We start from the raw sequence: 24030 nt of genomic DNA, 5'->3' as shown, positions 1-24030 counted from the left end.
TGGGCACAGTCACTGTGCCCGCATGATCAGGAGCAGGAATGTGGTTGTAGTACACAGCCATGGTACTGCCCTAACCACAGAGATCAGAGAAACCTCAAAGCAGACATATTGGATATTACCATAACCGTAACAACTTGTTTTATTAATCTATTTGATTATTTAAGGTGATTGGTGAATTGTGTGCAAGAAAGTAAATGAAAAGTAAAAAAACAACAGTTTTTTGCATTTCAACCCACGTATAAATGATTCATTAACATACTTGTATACAAAACTATGTTCCGAAAGAAAGAACAATTAGTCCTGCAAAAAACAAAGTATGTTGTCCTAAAATTAAAACCGTTAGGACCGCCAGAATGCTGAAAAGCAAAAACAAAAAAATTATTTAGGTTTTTAAGGCCAAAAATGGCTGGGTCTTCAAGGGATTAAAATAGCAGACAAGGTTGTGTGCACTGGAATTAATGGCTGGTGTCTATACTCTAAGACCAAAGAAGGAGGTGACATTTTAAGGGCATGACCACACATGGCGGAATTCCTCCGCAACTGTCCGCATCAATGCCGCACCTAATCCGGGTTGCGGATTACGGCTGCGGATCTGCACAAAATGTGCAGAAAATTGATGCGGACTAGCTGCTGCGGACTGCGGGAAAAGTGCTTCCCTTCTCCCTATCAGTGCAGGATAGAGAGAAGGGACAGCACTTTCCCTAGTGAAAGTAAAAGAAATTCATACTTACCGCCCGTTGTCTTGATGACGCGTCCCTCCTTCGGCATCCAGCCCGACCTCCCTGGATGACGCGGCAGTCCATGTGACCGCTGCAGCCTGTGCTTGGCCTGTGATTGGCTGCAGCCGTCACTTACACTGAAACGTCATCCTGGGAGGCCGGACTGGAGACAGAAACAGGGAGTTCTCGGTAAGTATGAACTTATATGTTTTTTTACAGATACATGTATATTGGGATCGGTAGTCACTGTCCCGGGTGCAGAAACAGTTACTGCCGATCGCTTAACTCTTTCAGCACCCTGGACAGTGACTATTTACTGACGTCTCCTAGCAACGCTCCCGTCATTACGGGAGCCCCATTGACTTCCTCAGTCTGGCTGTAGACCTAGAAATACATAGGTCCAGCCAGAATGAAGAAATGTCATGTTAAAAAACCAATACGCTCCGCACCACACATAACATGTGCATGACAGCTGCGGACTTCATTGCGGAACTTAGAATCTCCATTGAAGTCAATGGAGAAATTCCGCCATGAGTCCGCAACCAGTCCGCCACTGCTCCGCAACAGACAGAGCATGCTGCGGACACCACATTCCGCTCCGCAGCCTATGCTCCGCAGCGGAATTGTACGCATCGTGTAAACGAACACTGCTAAATTAAAGTGAAAGTCAATGGAGAAACGGCTCCGCTGCGGATTAACGCTGCGGAGTGTCCGCAGCGGAATTTAAGTGAAAATCCGCCATGTGTGAACCCGCCCTAAGAGGGATTGTTTGAGAGACGTGAAGTATTTAAGATAGTAGCATGCATTTGTAGAGCAGAAAATTTGCATGTGAACGAGTTTTGCAAAACCTCCTTTGGTGTCGCCATAGACTTAGAGCAATTTTATTAGTAATGGGTTTGGGTTGTGTGTCTAGGTTGTCACCTACAATGTCTGGCGGTAAAACAAGCATAACATGGTCTTCAGTACATATTTCTGTATTCTCATAGTATATGGAATGGTTAGGACAAGATAGAGAGGGTGTAGGAGAGTCATTAGCATGAAGATCTTTGTGCATGTAACAGGTAGATTTTGGAAAAGGAGTCAAAGGAAATGGGTAAAGATCTGCTCCGGCAAATTGCTACCTTTTTGTGTTGGTTAATGAGTTGAGAAAGTCCAAGGACAGAGGTAATGGAGAGGACCTTAGAAGTTAAAGGGGACAATGATTTATCAAGAGGTATGTGAAAGTCAGTCTGTATGTGAAATGCTCTTCTGATATGCACAAGTTCTTTGATGGGTCCACTTACCATCAATAGCTTAAAAAATGTCAGTTACCTGTGATTGTTTAACAGGATCAGGTGCAAGCTTTCATTATGCCACCATGATACTAGTGGCACTATAGCAAAACTCCATCATATCACATGTTTATAGGATTCTTCGTTTTTCACACACAAATCCCAAATCCTGTTCTTTTCCTCACACAGTCATTAAGGTAGATAATAAAATTGTGGCTACCTGCACTCACTACTAGAGGAAACTCATTGTACAGGGATTTATACAACTAGTATTAAACTCAATAGTAGTTTTAAAAATCTGTATGTAGTGATCTCCCACTATTGGCGCCCAAAGGTAAACTGTTTGGGGGGAATTTATCAACCTTTCCACGCAAGTTGTCTGGGGTAGAAAAGTCACAAAGGGTCTTGCCACTTTTGTGAAAAGGAGACGAGGCTTCCCCAAAGGGGATGATGATGGTGTCACAGTGGCCCGACAAATTTATTATGATTTGCATCAGAAAAATGGTGCAAATCTGTTCCGGTTCTGACCTGGTGTAGATTTTACCCTGTGAGGCGTAGCAAGCTAGAGGCTTGTGTCTGGCCCCATACCTTGCTCTCCCGGATCGGACTAATCCCATTCCCACCAGACAATTATTCTCACCTTACCGCTCCTCCCCTCCCCTCCGGGTCATCTTTGGATCCCTTAGCATGCTGTGACTCATACAACGTACTGACGCCGGGCAGCGTCATGATGTTGTATGTTTTGCCGCATAGGATGTTGAGTTCTGTTTCGCATATAAGGCCCGATGCTTCTGGGCATCAGGACCTTGTATGAGCCGCGGCAATCACTAAAAAGTGATTCCATGAGTGCTACAGATTGCAACTGCAGATGATTATCACATTTTATAGTTAAAAATGTAGAAGTTAATGTATTATAGTCCTCTAGTACTAAAAAAGTACTTTAAAAACTCAGAGGTAGAATAGGAGAGACCAATTGCAGATTAATATTTTATTCAGTGGAAAGCTAGGTGACAACCCCTATAGGCATTGTAATGTCTTTTAGTGGTTGTCATTCAGAATCTGTTATTCATGCCCGAGACCAAGATGACTTATAAAAGGCTGACTATAATAACTGCAGGTCAAGTTCCCGGTTGTCAAATAGAGCAGGCACTCAGAAGAGAAGGCAGAATTTTTTTTCCAGCTTTTGCCCCTTCTTTATCTCTGTATAGACAGCGCTAAATATATGGTAATGCAGGCGCCTCTATTGGTCCTGGCGATAACGTGATTGCCGAGACAACTGTTAAATGGCAGAGGAGCTGGGTCTAACTAGACCCTGCATAAGACTGCTTGTGACAATTGGGACATTGCCAGGGCTGTTTTCCCCTATAACTGGGGCTTGTATGACAGTTACAGGGGAAATAAGTAGTGTAAAAATAAATACATAAATAATGTCCCCCAGAGGTCTTTTCTGTGTATAAGCATATATTACAATAACAACAGAAAACAAAAATAATAAAAAAAAAAGATTAAAAATCTCTTGTCAACATGTCCGAAGCCCTAGCTTCAATTCCTCTAAGGCCTTATTTACACGAACGTGTTAAACGTCCGTGTGACGGTCGTTGAAACAACGGCCGTCCCACAGACCTTTGTAATTCAATGTGGCCGTGTGAAGGGTCTGTGAGAAAATAGGACATGTCCTATTTTTTTCACGCTTCACGCATCCCTCCATAGACTCTAATCTATGGGGGATACGAGACATCATGTCCAGCAGCGCAGAGCACGGATGCACCTCGGTCATGAAAAACTGCAGTTTTTCACATCCGAGATGCGCAACGCTCGTGTGATTCCAGCCTAAGCCAAATTTAATATTAAAATAATTTTTAGACAACAGCAGACACAAATATACATTTTATTTTAGACTTCCTCTGTCAGTGGTTTGCAACCTCCAGCATTCCCTTACAAGGGAAGCATGAACGAAAAAATTACTAAAAAGTGTCTGGTCATTAAAGGGGTATTCCCATGGGATATGCCATAAATGCCTGATAAATGTAGGCCTCACTTCTGGCACCTATAATTATCGCGGGAGTGGTGCTCACCTGAACCCTGTCCTGCTTGGTGAGGGCCTCCACAACCAGGTGGAGAACAAATTGAGAAATGGCGACACGGTCCTTTTCATTGATTCCTATAAGAGCTACGGAAACAGCTGAGCTGGGACCCGCATCTATCATACATTACATGGATATGCCATACATGTCTAAGGTAGGAATATCCATGTAGGACCAGATATTCAGGGTTTAAGTTTATAGGAAATAGTCTTTCATTGGGAATTCCAACAGAAAACATTACCTATCCATTAAGGCCCCCATGGCTGGCAGAAGACCACAGCCCTCACCTGCAAGCATATGCTCGTGCTCCACTTGAACTCCTCACAACGGTTGTAGGGATAGGGTGGCGCGGGACTGCAGTCCCCCCCCTTCTAGCAATTGGCAGGTTTAAATTTTTCTGCTGGAAAACCCCTTTAACTATCTTTGAGGCATCCCCCTTTGTTGGTATTTTATTTTCAATTAATATTGAAGAGAATATTGATGTCTGCCCCAGTATAAAAAAAAATATTTTAAATAAATAAAAGAAACTACAATCCCAAAAATATAACTCGAATATTAAAAATCTATTTTGAGCGTCAGCCAGATGAATTGCTGCTTTAAAATCATTTTTGCATTATTTTTCCTTGTTTAATTCTGTTGCAGTCAGAGCCATGGGACCGGATACAGAGAAGCCTATGGGGAGATCTAATGGACCGATTCAATTTCCAAAGGATGACGCCACTTAAGCATTAGGACTACAGCAAAGGGAAGGAGAGAGAGAATGAGAGAGAGAGGGGGAATGAGAGTTAACAAGAGAGAATGAGTGAGTGAGAGAGAACCTGCGACAAACTGGACTGTAGAAAATAAAATACTGTCATAAATAATCCCGTCTTTTGGGGACGCGTTGAATGGGATTCAGTGACTTTGGGAAAAGAAAAGCGAGCGACTGTGAGTGATGACACGGCCATTAATGGGCTTTAAGGTAGATGCGGAGAAGACGACATTTCCTATAAGGAGATATGATTATACAATGAGAGGGAGAAACAGAGACTCCACACATCCAGTGAGTAGACTGACAAAGCCCTGCCGACTCCACCTCTCTCCACCCCCTTAACTCATTCACAAGATAACTGAGAATATCCGCATTCACAAAACAGAGTGTCACAGATCAGCACCACCTCACACAATCAGCCTGTGCTGAGCAGAGATGTATACAGGGAGTGAGCCAAGAAGCCCCGTCTCATGCACGACCCTATATATTTATTGACATACAGATGTTTACAGAACAAATCCTTTAAACCAAAGCCAATGCTGCGGATTTAGCTGAAATACTCAGTGATGCAGCTCCAATCCTGGAAGTATGCACTGCTAAGCTTTGCCTACATTTGCCTATAGCATTTCTGTTGCTATCCGCATACATTGTGCATGTTTGTGCGTTTGCTGGCTCGGCGTTTTGGAGACACACCTTCGTTTCTATAGACCACGATCAAGGAGGAGTATTCATTCAGACTTTTCTGATAACTAGGATGCATACAAAGGGCAAGACGGAGAATTAGTAACTACCTGGATCTGGGTGGGGACTATACTCAAAGCACCATGGACCTAAAGTCTCACATAGGTAAGTTGATGATATGAATTATGATTTTCTTTTTTTCTTCAATATTAGAAATATCAGAAAATATTCATTAAAAAATAAGAAGACACATTTTCAAAAATTTGGCTCAGATTTTTGAATATCTATAGTAGGCAGCCTGGGAATCTGTTGGATGGAATCTGTAATGTCTTCTTCATCTAAGGGAAATAAAAATAATTATTGATTTAAGAGATTGCAGAGGACATGAATCTTTTCTGAAAGGGATGACTTAGAAAGACATTAGATCACTATATAGGGCCAGAGGACAAGATGTGTTTCATAAAAACAACATATATTTGTCATTTCTGCTCTGGAAAAACATATTACTCAATTTAGAATTTTAACATTTATGGTGGATTTTTCCTATTGTATTACTTTTTTTTAAAGTAACAGTTTTACGTAACTTTTTAAAATGATGAAAATTTTTGATTGCTTGATGCCTGTGTTATAATTTTGAGAAATATAACATTTGGCCCCTTTTTTATCCTCGGAAATAAAACAGCCAAAAAGTAAAAAAATTCAAATTTTCAGTTGCAGCAAATAACGGAATGCTAGGTTTATAAGCATTTGTTTGCATTAATATGTAACATTTATTTTCTTAGGTAAAAAAAATATATAAATCTTTAGAAATACAGCAAATAATTCATGAGCGTACATACAAAACCACTCCGCTGTATTAGAGATAAATTAGTAATTTAACTACTTGGGGCTGCATAGTCAGTGTACCCTGATAATTGAGTTGAGATTATTCAGTAGGATTTAACTGCAGTCCTATGTAAAGGCACAGATAACACATCATGATGTCATGAATGATGGGTTATGCCATATTCAGCCCTGCGACATATGTGTGTCTGTATATATACAGTTATAAAGCAAGAATCATTAATGAATAGACATGTATACAGATGACTATGACAAAAGTATATTGGTATCAACCATAAACGTACAAATAGAAAATGTATATAATCAATGGAACATGAATATTATACAGAACGGAGATAATGGGATTGACAAGTGTAGTATGTTTATACCTTAACAAATAGGGTAAAAATAAAACAAAACATTCAGATTTATATGAATAAAAAAGGGAGTTGTCAAGTGAAAATAGCAGAGTCTCAAGTGCAGCAGGAGAATGTGCTTCATTATATATTTACTGGTTCTGAGAACCTTGACTTAACCACATTCACCATGTTCAATCCATCGGTATAGAACAGCAAGTTCTTAAGGTTCTTGTCATTTACAGCAGTTTACGTCACAATATAAAATGTCCTTTTCCTGTTCTATACCCAGTGCTTCTTATACAAAGGTGTGGACCTTGCTCTCATGACTGGTTAAGGATTATAAACCAACCAGTAGATGGATCTAGTCCATCAAGGATGATATTCCTGAAGGGTTTCTTTTTAAATTTCTTAAAATATTTTCTGCTGTCTTTTTTAAGACAGATTTATGTTATATATGTAAGACAAAATAGGGTCTCAATTAAGGTTCTATGAAGATGCCTTGACTCCATTAACATGTCTTAGCCCCGTGAACACGTCTTTAGTTAGGCCCGTGAACATGTCTTCATGCTTTAGGTCTATGAACGTGTCTTGAGTATATGAACATGCCTTGGGCCTATGAACATGCCTTGAGGCTATGAACATGTCTTGAGTATATGAACATGCCTTGAGTCTTTGAACATGCTTTGAGCCTAAGAACATGCCTTGGGCCTAAGAACATGCCTTGAGTCTATGAACATGCCTTGAGCCTATGAACATGCCTTCAGTCTATGAACTTGCCTTGAGCCTATGAACTTGCCTTGAGTTTATGAACATGCCTTGAGTCTATGAATGTGCCTTGAGCCTATGAACATGCCTTGAGTCTATGAGCATGCCTTGAGTCTATGAACTTGCCTTGAGCCTATAAGCATGTCTTGAGTCTATGAACATGCCTTGAGCCTATGAACATGCCTTGAGTCTATGAACATGCCTTGAGTGTATGAACATGCCTTGAGTCTATGAACATGCCTTGAGTCTATGAACATGCCTTGAGTCTATGAACATGCCTTGAGTCTATGAACATGCCTTGAGTCTATGAACATGCCTTGAGTCTATGAACATGCCTTGAGTGTATGAACATGCCTTGAGTGTATGAACATGCCTTGAGTCTATGAACATGCCTTGAGTCTATGAACATTCCTCGAGTCTATGAACGTGCCTTGATCCCTTTAAACATGTCTTGAGTCTATGAATGTGCCTTAAATCTATGAGTGTGCCTTTAGTCTATGAATGTGCCTTTAGCTCTCTGAACATGTATTGAGTCTATGAATTTGCCTTGAGTGTAAGAACATGTATTGGGCGTACTCATAGGCACCAAAGCATTTGCCTCTAGAGGAGATTATAAAACATAACATCTGTAGTCCATCATATTACTAGAATGTGCATGTGTCTCTATATCTATCTAAAGATTGATTATTACGGTCTTGTGGACCATCGTAAACCATATTGTTAGCACAAGCCAATTATTTTCATATTAATGAAAAATATGTGAGTGGTGAGTGAAACTAGACAAAAAGATTATTTTTTTTACATCTCTCTTTTAACCCTTTGCAATCATACAGTAATTACATAACAGTCTTTGAGGTTTTTTTTTTATGTAGACCTTAGCTGATATAAACCCAATCATTATGCATTAAATTTTTATTTTATGTTTTTACTGCTGACAAATCCAAACCCATCATTGCAGACAGACCTATAAAGATGCAATTCACCTTCAGATACCTTCAGACTTAATATGTGACTTTGCAGCAGTAGGTCTGATACAGAATAAATGGCCACCTATTAAGCCTTATTACATGCCGAAATATACAGTGTCCTCAATGGGAGGTTTACATTTTTCTCCTGAACTAGATTTTTTGCTCTAAGTCTACATCTGTCAACAGTGGAGGGGAACATTTACTGCCCTTCCCACCACTCTAATCCATTTCGCTGCAACCACTACTATAAGAAGTCTTCTCAAATTCTGAAATACAGATTGATATTCAGACATCATGTTAAATAGTAGATTTATTTTAATACCAACTATCCATCATCAAGGCCCAAGTCCTGTTGCAGAGGTAGGAAGCTCGCAAGTCCAAACCCAGCATTGCAGAGTTATTATAATGCAATTCACCTTCAAATACCTACTGAATAAATTTGTGACATTGCATCAATAGGTCTGTTATATCATTCCTGTCATAGTTACATATTTTCAGAGTCATCCAATGACCATTTATTATTGCTACCAATCTTTAGCTTGTACTGAAGCCAATAGTGTACTCCAGAGGAGGATAACGTTTTCCACATGACAATGGCATTTAGTCTATTACTTTTATTTTCAGTCCTGCATCACATCAAGTAGCAATGGAACATATACTGTCCTCCATAATTAAATTAATATCCTATTGTGCTGAAACTATTACTATATAATATTCTTTAATTGTCATAGCTTGATGTTGACCAGCCATCCATCAACAAGCACAAGCCCCTTTGCAGAGGTGGAGATCAAACATGGCCTTCCACCAAGACATTGCACCAATGAACATCTTCATTCAGAGAGCATTTAAAGCGACATTTTAGCAGTTAATCTATACAGGTCTGTAGTATTAGTTGATTAAAGGGTATGGAAACTACTTTATACCAAATAGAATACTGTTTGTACATCTGAAGTGCAAGCAGTGTGCCGTTAACCCTGGAAAAGTGTTGACAATGTAGGCCTGTGCAAATAAGGGGTCTTCCTCATAAAGTACCACTATTTGCTGGTATAGATTTAATGTCAGTGTTTCCAAGGCAGGGTCCCGTGGAACCTTGGGATTTCCTGGAACCTGGTAAGAGGTTCGCCAAAGGCCACTATAGCAAGAGTTGTCTCCTTTTAAGTTGGGATAGGGTAGTTGTAGGGGTTCCCCAGGAGAGAATTTGTTTTTTTCATGGTAAAAAGGTTGGGAATTACTGGCGTAGACAAGAAAAGGCCCACAATACATGGGCACTTAAGATGTATGGTGCAATGTTCATGTGACTCAAGCAGCAAAGATTTTTCTCCATTAAATCACAATCCAATAGCACTAACCATTGTAGACATAACAATTACACTTGCTCAATATGTTCCATTGCAGCCAATTTCAACTTGTGGGCAACCCACTGTGTGATTCAGCACATTCTATATACTTATACGTCACGTGAGAGTTACACAACATGGAGTGCTATGTGCATTCAGGAAAAGAGGTACAAGAAAACTTTGAGGTGATCAGTATAAAAGGAAAATCAACCTTAAAGGGGTTTTCCCATAATCAATTATTTATCATCTATCTACAGGATAGGTGATAAATATCTGCTCGGTGGGGTCCAACCGCTGGGACCCCCACTGACCACGAGAACGGACTTTCCTTGCCGTTCCCGGGAGCCCTATAAGAATGTAGTAGTAGAGTGGTAGAGCGCATTCTCGGCCACTGCTCTATTTATTTATATGGACCTGCCAAATATAGTGCTAGGCGGCCCCATAGAAATGAATGGAGCGGTGGCCAAGCATGCGCAGTACCCCTCCATTTATATGGGGTATCAGTGGTCGGACCCCCACCGATCAGATATTTATCACTTATTCTGTGGATAGGTGGTAAATATTGATTATGGGAAAACCCCTTACAATTTCTCTATCCCTATGAACCATAATAATTATAATATTGGCATACAATATAAACAAATACCAATATAAAAGTAGACTGTACAAATGAACCAAAGGTTTTGGGACTGCAACACAAACCTTATGATGGACGCTGTGTTATTTTTTCAAAGGACCTGTTTTTCTCCTCAATTAATAAATATTACCAATTTTTTTTCTGCTTTACAATTTTTACCTTGCCAGTTTTATGTTGTACATGCATCACTCCATTTAGGACTTATCTGTTGACCAAACGTATTGGAAGTAGTGACAGAAAGGAGATAAGTATCAATGACCTTCAGTGGGATTGTTCTAGTAAGCAAATCTGCATCATGAAGTCTGATAAGATCTTCTGCAACCAGTGAACCTCTTGAATTAAAATAAGCATCTTGGTGAGCTGCGCATTCAGAAAGGTTCTGTGTTAGGGTTCATTCCCAGCATCAACATAAAGTGTAACTATGTAAAATCCAGTACATGACACCTTTAACCTAAAGGGTCAGACTGGCCTATCAGAGTACCAGAGGACCATCTGGTTGGCCCAGGCTCTGACAATGGGCTCCTCAGGTCCAGAAGAAGACCATTGAAGCTGATTTTGAAGCCAATCACTAGTTCTTATGATTTAATTCACGACAAAGATTATATTAAAAAGTAGAATGTGAACATTTCCCCAGGCGATCCGAAGTAACCCCAGCTCAGCACTGCCTGAGACTAGTTTCAAATGGAGCAAAGCATAGTGACATCTGAATATACACACACACACACACATATATATATATTTTTTTTTATTTTTTATTTTTTTTAATGTAGTTATCCCATGAATCATTTTGAAACCAGTATTCCAGAAATGCTGTTATTACCTGTATTAGGGTATGTTCACACGAGGGCGTCCGTAACGGCTGAAATTACGGGGATGTTTTCAGGCTGATATATGTGTAATTTCAGCCGTAGCGGCATGTGCAGGCGCTTGAACGCCGCGTCAATTACGGGCGTAATTAGCGCTGCTATTCATTGGAGTCAATGAATAACGGCTCTAATTACGGCCAAAGAAGTGACAGGTCACTTCTTTGACGCGGGCGTCTATTTACGTGCCGTCATTTGACAGCGGCGCGTAAATATACGCCTCGTGTGAACAGACAAACGTCTGCCCATTGCTTTCAATGGGCAGATGTTTGTCAGCGCTATTGAGGCGCTATTTTCGGGCGTAATTCGGGGCAAAAACGCCCGAATTACGTCCGTAAATAGGCCGTGTGAACATACCCTTAAAGTAATTTGTAGTGTATATTTCTAGCATATAAAATTACTTTTCTCATCTTTTTTAGCTTCCTGTGTCCCCCTTGGTGCCACTGCTACACTGTTCTGCAAGGGGCAGACTCTGAACATAATCAGTCAACTTCCCCCTCTGACAGCTGAAAATATAGTCCCTTCTTACTCTCTCTGTAGATAGGTAATATGGAATCCATAGTTAAAGAAGATATATAATGTGTGACATCCACAGTATCGACAAACCAATGAAAATATACAATTAAACAATGAGGACTGAATGGCCATATGCAGGGTTCATATCTATTATCATGATGCTGAGCTTTACTGTAGTAACAAGCTGAGAACAAGGAGTTCACTCAGCTATAATGCCATACTGTTTCAGAAGCTCTGCTTCTTCCCTGACAAGTAGGACAGAAAGCTTTTTCTATTGGCTGCCCTGCAGTGAATAGAGGATCACTATGCAGAGTCCTGGTTGTGGGAGGAGTGATTGAGCATGCGTGTCGACCAGAGCTCAGCTCATTTGGTGGACTTGCACCTTGCTACTGTTTACACTTTGAACACCATACTATGCAAGTAAATGCTATAACGCTTTATTGGATCGCTTTTTTAACAGCATATAAATGGCAAAAATAAAAAAAACATTATGATCTATACAATAATTATGATTTTTAATGGTGGGATAACCCCTCTAAATATGTTTTTAATTAAAAGCATTTTTATTGTTTGACAAGCAAAGCAGGCCGAAATGAAGTTTGACATGACATGACTGCTTTCATGCTAACTTCTCCCTTCCTCCCTGCCAGCGTAACACTATTCTCACTGTAGTATGAAGGGCTGAATCATTTGAGACTGGTTGCTCAGCATACACTGCCTAACAACTGGTCTTCAAAATGGGGTTGTCAGGAATTGCATCCATAGCAACCAATCTGTCTAAAAATAGGCAGGTCTTTAGCTCAAAGCCTAATTGATAGAGATGAGGTCAGAGAACATACCAGTAGGCTTGGCAGTGCTCACTTCACCATCTTTTTATCACTTATTGATAAAATAATCAGATTCTAAATAAAAATCATACATTTAGCGGAGAATCTTTATTTATTTTTTATTTTTTTAAGTAAGAAATAACGTTTTAGACTTTTAGGTGAATATATCAGAGAATGTCAAGTATGTTCAGCTAAAACAGCATTTACAGCAAGACCCCTTACAAGTACTCTAAATATGCATTTTACAGACCACATGGAAAACAGTTCTTTTTTTATTCAGTGGTATAATTATTACACAGAAAAGCATATTCCATCTGTCAGGGACATCTAAACTTTTCCTTTGCACTATTATTATGACCCATTGTTCCCACATTAAAAATAATAAGACAAAAAAGTTTGCTACTGCACAGTTTATGCTCAGAAGCATAAATTTAGCAAGAGGGGGTGGAGCGTGACATAAGAGGGGGCGGAGCGTGACATAAGAGGGGTTGGGGCATGACACAATCACCATTGACCCAACTCAAGCACCATGGAAAGAGGTGCCACACAAGGTTGTGTGATTTAGATTACATCCATATATATATATATATATATATATATATATATATATATATATATATATATATATATATATATATATATGTATATACATATATATATACAGAATATATATATAGCTGTTACTTATTTACACTAAGATCCTTAAAGATCATTGAATCCTCGAAGATTCTTGAATCTTACCTACTTCCTTGATGTTCTTTATTATATCTACTTGTACAGTGTTATTATTATTATTATTGACCGTTGAGCATGCTTTAACGGGTTGGTATAGAGAATAAAGTGAAATAACGAGTTAACCAGGACCCACTATAAAATATAAGGATACACAGAACAAAGGTAAAAAATAAATTACACGTGACATATATGTATTAGGGGAGATTTATCAAAACTGGTGCAAGGGAAAAGGTGCAGCTGCTCTTAGCAACCAATCAGATTCCAGCACTCATTTCTCGGAGGCTTTTTTGAAAATGAAAGCAGCAAGTTGATTGGTTGTTATAGGTAATGGGTCCATAGTTTTGCATGTACTGTAGTTAATAGTTTAGTCTTACTTGTCACCACTTCTCAATCCAGGACTGTCTAGATTTACAGATAATAACCTATCCTAGTGTGAAATAGCCACAATTACTTTGATCAATCTGTTTTTTATTTAGTTATTTTGTTATTCTATTTTTTATATTATTGTTAGAGGCATGTTCATTTAATTAATTTCTTTATTAAAGTGGCATACCCTCCAATTTAGGAAAAACAAATAAACCTGAATATTATCAATGCTACTCTTTTATTATCATTATTTTAATACTACAATTTTGATGCATGAAATGTTGAAGATTATATGGATGGAGGCTATCCATATATTAAGCCTCAAAGGGGCTGTCTCAGGAAGACAGCCTCTCTCCATATGTCTTGTAAAGAGGGATCCCCAACACGGACCCACCTTCATGAGCCAGAATAGAGAGCTGCTAAAAAAGATTGTCTCTCACACTGGTGGATACGGCCCATCCATGTATTAGATGGTCAGATGAATGGCTGGCGTATATTACTACATGTAGCTTGGCCTTCTGCAGCTACCACCGAACTCATCACAGGGGGTTTCTGAAGCTGGACCGGTGGAAATCAGCTGATGACCAGGTTGGTTTCATTCTAAAAAGGCTTTGTCATGATGAGAAAACCCCTTTAAAATTTTAGAAATATTTTAAAATAAATAATTACTAATAACGTTTTGTAAAAGGCTTTTGGTTTACGGTAAAAACATGATTTTTTGTTAGAATCATCTAGAGTAAATGTTTGCTTTAGCAATTTTCTTAAAAGGAGTAGCTCAATGATATCATCCAAATCTAGACCTCGTGATATTTAAGTCACACACTAACTGCTAATAGTGAATTTTTCACAATATAAGGTTTCTTCTTAAATGTGGAGAAATATATCCTGACCATTAAAATATTCTATAATGAAAGACAAGAATATTTGACTTATGCATTAGGCGGTGTGGTGTAAATGGCATACCGTACAACACATCACTTACTCTACTTGTGTCTCCTGGAAGCCTCTCTGGGGAGTAATGCCTGGAAAAGCAATTAGAGCCACAGTAATAAGGAATAAAGTGGTTTTCTCCAAGCAGACTGCAGTATAGATAAGGTCATGTATTTCCCCTGTGGTTGAAGTTAAGTTAAAACTTTCACTGAGTGAGTTTTACATATACACATTATAATCAGGGCTTGTATTAAGGAAATATTATTAAGATATACTAGCCATATTGGATGTCCTGCAAAAATTATCTTCAGTTCTCTTACATAAATTATCTCTGAATATGTTGATTGTGATTTTTTTTTTTTGCTTGCTTGGTGTAAGATAACTTAAAGGGGCCCGATAAGGACAAATTATTGGGGAACATAAAGGGAGTCCGTTGCTAGGAGTACAGAGCCATTGCAAAGAGCGGCTCCATCTCTGGAGGACTCAGCACGACCATGTATTACAAAGTTGCCCATTTATTTGCATAGGTGCCATGAAAAGCTTCATGCCCGTGACTGTAAGGGTTTTTACTGTCCACATATACGGATCCGCAAATTCGAATGCACATCCGTAGCTGTTCGCAATTGCGGACAAGAATATGAAATTTTCTATATTTTGCTGATCATTTCTACGGCCCGGACACACATCCGTAAATATACAGAAAGGTGTCTGTGGCCTATAGAAATGAATGGGTCTGCAGTTTCATCCGTAATTACCTGATCCGTAATTACGGATAAAATCTACGGTCGGGTGCATGGGGCCTAATACTATTCTTGTAGCCATTGAGTCCTCAGTTAGAAAAGGGTTATTCAGATGGGCTTAGCACTTTAAAGCTAAAATATAGAGTATGGCAATATTTAACAGAAAGACAAAGGTGGCCATACATGTTTCAATTTTTGGGTTTTATGAGAGAATTTTGGCAAGAATCTCCATGCATGGTAGAATACAGTGCACTTCTGACCACTAGCACTTGATAGCACACAAGGGGGGTCTTTCAATATCTTGGAACATGACTTCATCATCAACAAATCCTCCCCTTTTCTAAAAGAAAACTTAAGCTACAGATGTGGTCTGAGAACGGGAAAATGCTTCACTGACCACCTACACTTCAAGGTGTATGATTAACTTAAGACTTGCAGTCTGTAATAGCTTTTAGTATTGGGTTTTAATGATATAAAGCTCAATCATGTCCAAGATCTCTGCTTGCAATTAGTGAATGGTAACATAATTTACATTCTGAGCCTGAAAACCAGTCCTCATCATGTCCAACTGACACAGGTGTATGGCTCCTTACAGTGTATCAGAGTTCTCACCTGTAAGACATGATCAGGAACGACTATGAGCCTCGGGATTAAAACTGAAAAATACCTTTAGGGTAAGTTCACACAGAGTTTTTTTGACACGTTTTTTGACGCGGAAACCGCGCCAAAAATGGCTGAAAATGCCTTCCATGGAGGATGAGGCATTTCTTCCCCCATTTTTTTCCTCGTGGGAAAAAGAAGCGACATGCGCTATTTTTGGGCGTTTACATCTCTGACCTCCCATTGACAACAATGGGAGGCAGAGAAAGCATATTTTGCGGCGTTTTTTGCCTGTGGCGCTCAATGGCTGTGGGCTAAAAACGCAGAGAAAAACGCCCACAGCCAAAACGGAATTTTGAGGCAGATTTTCTGCCTGCAAAAAGCTCAGTGTGAACCCAGCCTTATAGAGGTTATCTCTTCTAAGACATTTATGGTATATTCACAGAAGATGCAATAAATGTCTAAAAGGTGAGTCCTACCTCTGGGACATGCAACTATTGTGAGAACACGTGTAGATTGACTCTTGTTTCACCACGCTTGTCGAAGTCCAGCCTGAGAACTAATGGAGTGGAAAGGCTCTCTCCAGTCAAGTCTATGGTAGTTATGGAAACTGTCAAGTTAGTTGTCCGGTGGATCGAGAGTCAAGAAATCCCGGTTTTCCCAATAGGTGGGAATCCCGGTGTAAGACCCCGCCTAGCAGACATTTATGGCATAACCTGTGGATTGGAAACCCCTTTAATGTATCAATAAACCATCTGTATTATAGATCTGATTTATTTAAAAAACACCAATGATCATGATGAGTTTGTCCCAGTCAATATATCATAGTGTATTGCATTGTGTAACCTTTTCTATAGACAAAAATCAAATGAATATAGACAAAAAAAAGTAAGTTTATTTATTTTCTTTTCTTCAGGATCCTCAGACGTACCTTGATGGACAATACTACATAAAACTCTTAACATCCAAAGAGGAACTTTTTTTGCATAGCTACGGGAAAGAATCCTAAAGATCATGGAGAGTTCTACTGGGGACATCCAACAGGTCCTTTCCATAGACCAAATCCGTTCCATCAGGGCTAACAATGATTATGTGGAGCGACCAACTGTCTCCTTCATGCAAACCTGGTCAAATCCTTCACTTTCCCAACATGCTGCAAAGCAAGAGTGGCCTAATGATCACCTGGTTTCCTACAACCACCAGGATCTTCATCGTAGCCAAAGTCATCAACATCAATCACAACACCTTACCCATGATTTAAGCCATTCCAGTACAATAAGCTCAGTTTCTCGAAGCACCACAGCTTCAGATCAAAGACTACTAACTGGGATAACCCCATCTCATTCAAGGCATTCTCTTATGAGGACACAGCCCAAGGATGGAGACCTGAAGCAAGATCAATTTATCAAAGGATTAATGGAAAAGTCACACAGGTATATGGGCCACCTCTTTATCTGTGAAGAGTGTGGGCGCTGTATATGTGATGAATGTACGCAAGTTCGGAAACTTCCTTCTTGTTGGATTTGTGACCAGCGGTGCTTGTGCTCTGCCGAAAATGTAATAGATTACGGAACTTGCCTTTGTTGCATCAAAGGCCTCTTCTACCACTGTTCTTCTGATGATGAGGACAACTGTGCTGATAATCCCTGTTCTTGCAACCAAGGCTCCTGTTGCGCGCGTTGGGCAGTCATGAGCTTCCTGTCTTTCTTCATGCCATGTCTATGCTGCTATCCTCCTATGAAAGGTTGCATGACCCTCTGCCAGAAGGGCTATGATAGAGTAAAAAGACCAGGCTGTCGTTGTGAAAATCACACCAACACGGTCTGCAGAAAAATATCCTCATCTAGTGGCACACCATTTCCAAGGCCTTTCGATAAACCGGTATGACCTGAAAGGGTCATTTTGGAATTAATCCTACTTCATTATTTCCCTGAATATTCTCTGCTATCTTCTTCTTGGAAACACGTGGTGCCAGAGTCAGTGAACGCCTTACCAAGACCCCACTTGCAATCCAAGAATGTAAAAAAGTTTCAACTGAACGTATTTCAGATAAATGATCCTAAGAGAGAAAAGAGCAGAATAATAACTTAAATGCTATGATCAGTTTTGGAGATACCTCTGCCACTTCATCTTCAGTAAATAATAGGATATCACACGGTTGTCATGGTGGAAATTATTTAAACGAGAATTGAAGATTCGTTGCTTACAAAAACCTAAACTTTAACAAAAAGACTGAAGTAGTGACATCTTAGTGAACTTATGGGGTTATGGTAAAATGTCCTTTGACCATGTTGGCAGTGCCGAATAACAATACTGATGTAGGAACTCAAGATTGACTTTGAAACCCTGTGATAAACATAAAAATGTGTGCACTTTAATATGGCAGACATAGCATTTGCAAGAAGAACTGTACTTTTTAGAACAGTATAGACATTAGGGATAAACCGTCAACATGAATCAAACTGGGAAAACGAGGTGAATCTTCAGAAGATGTCTGGTTGAAGTAGAATTAATGCCTGGTTATAAACCTACACCTAGAACACATAGATCCATACTGGGAGCTACTTATTTTTTTGTTCCAATTCTAGAAGGAAGCTTTTAGCAAAGTTATCAACTAGGCAAAAATGCATTTTGTCATATATCATAATATGATGTAAACCAAAGAGATATATTTTGCATGGCTAGGTTATATTTCTTTACCACACCCTATATTGATATAGTTGTTCATTTTGTTGCCATTTTTTCTCAGGTGGCACATAAAGCTAAGATTGAAATCTCCATTGCATAGAAACCTTACTGGCAGTGTTTTGCAGGTCTTCTTCAGCAGTGGATAAATTTGCATAGACAACTTTTTATGGAAACTGATATTATATTGCATTCATTTCCACTAAGTTGAGCATTGTTATGAAATGATGTATCGGACCCTTCAAAAAAGGTACCAACGGCATACAATTTTAGCAGAGCGCTGAAGCCTCACTCACTGTATACTGCACTTTGCAAAAATTCCGCAAAAAAGTATATATACATATAAAGGTGCTTATATCTACTGATTGTCCATGTATTATGGAGTGTTACATGCAAATTTCTCAAAGTGACCAAGGTTTAAATAAATATATAAATCTTCTCGAAAATCAGGGACTCAGGAGCTAGGTTGCCAATACATGGATAAGTATAATGCTGGCACCTACATTTTGGAAGATCATTTCTTTACATCTGGCTCTTAGTAATAGTTTTAAGCAGCACTTATGATCTCATCAGTCTCATAAAATACTCATCTTTGACCAAGGAGCCTTGGTTATTTTCTGCCCTTCCCTTTTTTCCCCCGCCACAAAGATTCATATATAAAATGTCCATTAGCAGCTGGATAGTATGAGGCTGTTAGTCTCAGTTCAGATTGACTTAATAAATGATAAATTTTTAAAAAAATATTTGAAATAGTGGTTCTCCGTCTCCCTCAAGGTCAAACAGGCAGATTCTATGAAATATTCAATAAAATGGTACCAGTAAACAGTGTAATTCATAGTCATTTACAGATAACTTAGCATTACTCTGACTATATTACATTGGTAAAAGTTGATATCTGATTGTTTGATATGGATGGCTACATATCTTTATATCCCATAGTTCATCTTACCTGCTGCTACTGACAATGGAGGCATCCATCCAATAATGGAATATTAATGACAATACCCCCATTGATTCACAAAGTGTCCGACTAAGAGATGCAAGGTGCGAGTGCTTCTTTTACACATATACTACTATACATGTTCGTGTATGCATATCTGTATAAGGCAGGTTTCATACCGCCACAATATGGTCGTGTATTGACATCTATGTTACAGATGAAACACTCGGACCCCCCCTGTAATCCTGCTGGACCCAACTTAAATAACCCTAGGTTTTTATGGTTATCTAAATCCATTCAGTTAAACTGTGGGGGATATGGGTGTTGCAGTCGTAATTTTGATGACAAAATGTGTGCGTATTACGTTTTGGATGTACGACTGACTATAAAAGTCACTCTTAATGAATTGATAGGCTATATTGTCATGACTGGTCATAAAACTTTTTGCCTCAATGTTTCTAAGCTTCAAGGAAGGTTATTTCCACTACCTGTGATATGACCAATATCAAGTCACATGAAGGTCATTCAATGATTACAATATAACTAATAATTCGTAACAAAAAGAAAATGTATGTAAAATGTCTAAGAAAATATATATTTTTGATCTTTTTTTTACAAACATGAAAATATTAGCATTAAAATTATTTATGAGAATCAGTGTATGCTTTATTGAATAACTGGACCTTGTTAAAGCAGGTCTTGGTTGCATGCCTGGTACCCATGTATTCAATTTGTTAAGCATGAAGGAAAGCGATAGAGATACCATATAAATAAAAATTTACTGGGAAGGCAATGTTATAAAATAAGCTCATGAAACCTGTATAAGATGTGGTTCACTTTTGTAAAAAAGAAATATTTTGGAATATATTATAAACTTTTTAACTTTAGGGGAAATCCCATATATGTTCTACACTTTTGTGAGAGTGAAACTATATATGTACACTACCGTTCAAAAGTTTGGCGTCACCCAGACAATTTTGTGTTTTCCATGAAAACTCACACTTATATTTATCAAATGAGTTGCAAAATGACTAGCAAATATAGTCAAGACATTGACAAGGTTAGAAATAATGATTTTTATTTCAAATAATAATTTTCTCCTTCAAACTTTGCTTTTGTCAAATAATGCTCCATTTGCAGCAATTACAGCATTGCAGACCTTTGGCATTCTAGCTGTTAATTTGCTGAGGTAATCGGGAGAAATTTCACCCCATGCTTCCAGAAGCCCCTCCCACAAGTTGGATTGGCTTGATGGGCACTTCTTGCGTACCATGCGGTCAAGCTGCTCCCACAACAGCTCTATGGGGTTGAGATCTGGTGACTGCGCTGGCCACTCCATTACAGATAGAATACCAGCTGCCTGCTTCTTCCCTAAATAGTTCTTGCATAATTTGGAGGTGTGCTTTGGGTCATTGTCCTGTTGTAGGATGAAATTGGCTCCAATCAAGCGCTGTCCACAGGGTATGACATGGCGTTGCAAAATGGAGTGATAGCCTTCCTTATTCAAAATCCCTTTTACCTTGTACAAATCTCCCACTTTACCAGCACCAAAGCAACCCCAGACCATCACATTACCTCCACCAGGCTTGACAGATGGCGTCAGGCACTCTTCCAGCATCTTTTCAGTTGTTCTGCGTCTCACAAATGTTCTTCTGTGTGATCCAAACACCTCAAACTTTGATTCGTCTGTCCATAACACTTTTTTCCAATCTTCCTCTGTCCAATGTCTGTGTGCTTTTGCCCATATTAATCTTTTCCTTTTATTAGCCAGTCTCAGATATGGCTTTTTCTTTGCCACTCTGCCCTGAAGGCCAGCATCCCGGAGTCGCCTCTTCACTGTAGACGTTGACACTGGTGTTTTGCGGGTACTATTTAATGAAGCTGCCAGTTGAGGACCTGTGAGGCGTCTATTTCTCAGACTAGAGACTCTAATGTACTTGTCTTGTTGCTCAGTTGTGCAGTGGGACCTCCCACTTCTCTTTCTACTCGGGTTAGAGCCTGTGTGTACTGTCCTCTGAATGGAGTAGTACACACCGTTGTAGGAAATCTTCAGTTTCTTGGCAATTTCTCGCATGGAATAGCCTTCATTTCTAAGAACAGGAATAGACTGTCGAGTTTCACATGAAAGCTCTCTTTTTCTAGCCATTTGGAGAGTTTAATCGAACCCACAAATGTAATGCTCTAGATTCTCAACTAGCTCAAAGGAAGGTCAGTTTTATAGCTCCTCTAAACAGCAAAACTGTTTACAGCGGTGCTAACATAATTGCACAAGGTTTTTCAAGTGTTTTCTAATCATCCGTTAGCCTTCTAACACAGTTAGCAAACACAATGTACCATTAGAACACTGGAGTGATGGTTGCTGGAAATGGGCCTCTATACACCTATGTAGATATTGCATTAAAAACCAGACGTTTGCAACTAGAATAGTCATTTAGCACATTAACAATGTATAGAGTGTATTTCTGATTAATTTAATGTTATCTTCATTGAAAAAAACTGTGCTTTTCTTTCAAAAATAAGGAAATTTCTAAGTGACCCTAAACTTTTGAACGGTAATGTATATATATATATATATATATATATATATATATATATATATATATATATATATATACATATATATATATAAGAGATTCATTAATACTATGGCGAGGATATATATATGATGTATGGTCTACTGGCACTTTCTGAATTTTCCCAAAATCGAATTAAAGTGTATTTCCGTATTCCCTCACACATTCCCCCCCCCAATTATTTTTTTGTTACCCAAAAAAATTATTTTAATTATTAGAGATAAAAACGACCAAAGTTTTTTTTACCTGAGAAGAAAACTAAAAGAAAGTTTAAGACCCTATAATTTATTTTTAAATAAACTGAATGTAAGTTAAAAATACCCAAAAAAATTATGTACTCCCCATTCAAATTCCTTTCTTCACCTGCCACTGTCGCAATGATTTGTATATTTAAGATGTGATCGTGGCAGCCAATCACAGGCCACATTACTGTCAACCTCACAGATGTCATCTCTGTGGCTGGTGATCGGATGCTGTGGTCATGTGTCCAAATAACACGTCATCGCTGCATCGGCGTGCGACAAGGGACAAGGGATCCATTGGCATGAGGGGGTTTGTAAAGTGAGTACATTGTTTTTTTTTGTTATTTCAACCAAATGTCACTTTATTTTTATTTTTTCATGGGGCTGGAAAATCCTTTAAAGGCAGATTTGTGGCATGAACATTCGTATAATAACCATGAAGGAAATTGGTAATGGAGTGGAAAAGAAAAATAGAATTTAATATATGTAACTCAACAAAGTTAAATATAATAATGCTATTAATAATAAATTAGTTATTAATTGCAGAATAAAGAAACTAGTCAAAAGTTGTATTATTATTATTATTATTATTATTATTATTATTATTATTATTATTATTATTATTCAGAAATAAAATTGTTCCCCACAAAAACTCCTTTTTGACATTAATTTTAGTAGTTTTTTTTCTTGTAATAAGTAATTGATAATATTCTTTCATTTATTTAAAATGTTCCCACAGCCTTATTCACAATTTTGTTGAATATTCTGTGGACAAATCTTTATAAATATATATATACACACACACACACACACACACACACACACACACACACACACGCACACACGCACATATAAATAAAATTATAAATTATTTGCAATGTGCTATGTACATCTATTTTTTACATATATCTAAAATTAACTGCTCTATTGGATAAGCACAGCTTAGGCTTCATTCACATCTGCGTCAGGGCTCCGTTCATGGGTTCCGTCGGAGCTCTCCATCAGGGAAACTCATGAATGAAACAAACGGAAACCGTTTACATCACCATTGATTTCAATGGTGACGGATTCTGTGCAAATGGTTTCCGTTTGTCACCGTTGTGTAAGGGTTCCGTCGTTTTGATGTAAGCAATACCGTAGTCGACTGTGCTATTCATTCCGTCAAAACGACGGAACCCTTAAACAACGGTGACAAAAGGAAACCATTTGCACCTGATCCGTCACCATTGAAAGCAATGGTGATGCAAACCTATGGTTTCCGTTTGTTTCAGTCAGGGTTCCGTTCATGGGTTCCCAGATGAAATTCCCAGACAGAACGCCTGAACGAAGCCCTGACGCAGATGTGAACGAAGCCTTAAAGTGATATTTGTACCATTAGTAACTGTACGACAAGTGCACTTACCCATCTGACAAGCATATCCCATCCTATAATGATATGTTCACATGGCAAACAAAAAACGGTTGTAAAATACGGAGCTGTTTTCAAGGGAAAACAGCCTCTGATTTTCAGCCAATTTTTAAGCATCAAGCGTTTTTTGATGCGTTTTTTTACGGCCGTTTTTGGAGCTGTTTTTCTATTGACCCAATGAAAAATGGCCCAAGAAGTGACATGCACTTAT

General features: G+C 38.7%; 1 protein-coding gene across 1 annotated transcript; it reads left to right on the top strand.

The window, feature by feature from the left end:
- The first annotated feature begins 5219 nt into the window (after nucleotides 1-5219).
- Nucleotides 5220-20002, top strand: SPRY3 (sprouty RTK signaling antagonist 3). The gene is made up of 2 exons (XM_075835996.1): nucleotides 5220-5671; nucleotides 16888-20002. The coding sequence occupies exon 2, from the start codon at nucleotides 16986-16988 to the stop codon at nucleotides 17856-17858; it is 873 nt and encodes a 290-aa protein (XP_075692111.1). The 5' UTR covers nucleotides 5220-5671; nucleotides 16888-16985; the 3' UTR covers nucleotides 17859-20002.
- The last annotated feature ends 4028 nt before the right edge of the window (nucleotides 20003-24030 follow it).

Source organism: Rhinoderma darwinii, chromosome 8 (assembly GCF_050947455.1).
Source record: "Rhinoderma darwinii isolate aRhiDar2 chromosome 8, aRhiDar2.hap1, whole genome shotgun sequence".
NCBI classification, from domain to species: domain Eukaryota; kingdom Metazoa; phylum Chordata; class Amphibia; order Anura; family Rhinodermatidae; genus Rhinoderma; species Rhinoderma darwinii.
Note: the sequence above shows the minus strand (reverse complement) of the source record. Positions and strands in the feature narration are given on the sequence as shown.

Excerpts from the sequence above, each read along its gene's own strand:
- SPRY3 (XM_075835996.1), top strand. The coding sequence starts at position 16,986 with ATGGAGAGTTCTACTGGGGACATCCAACAGGTCCTTTCCATAGACCAA.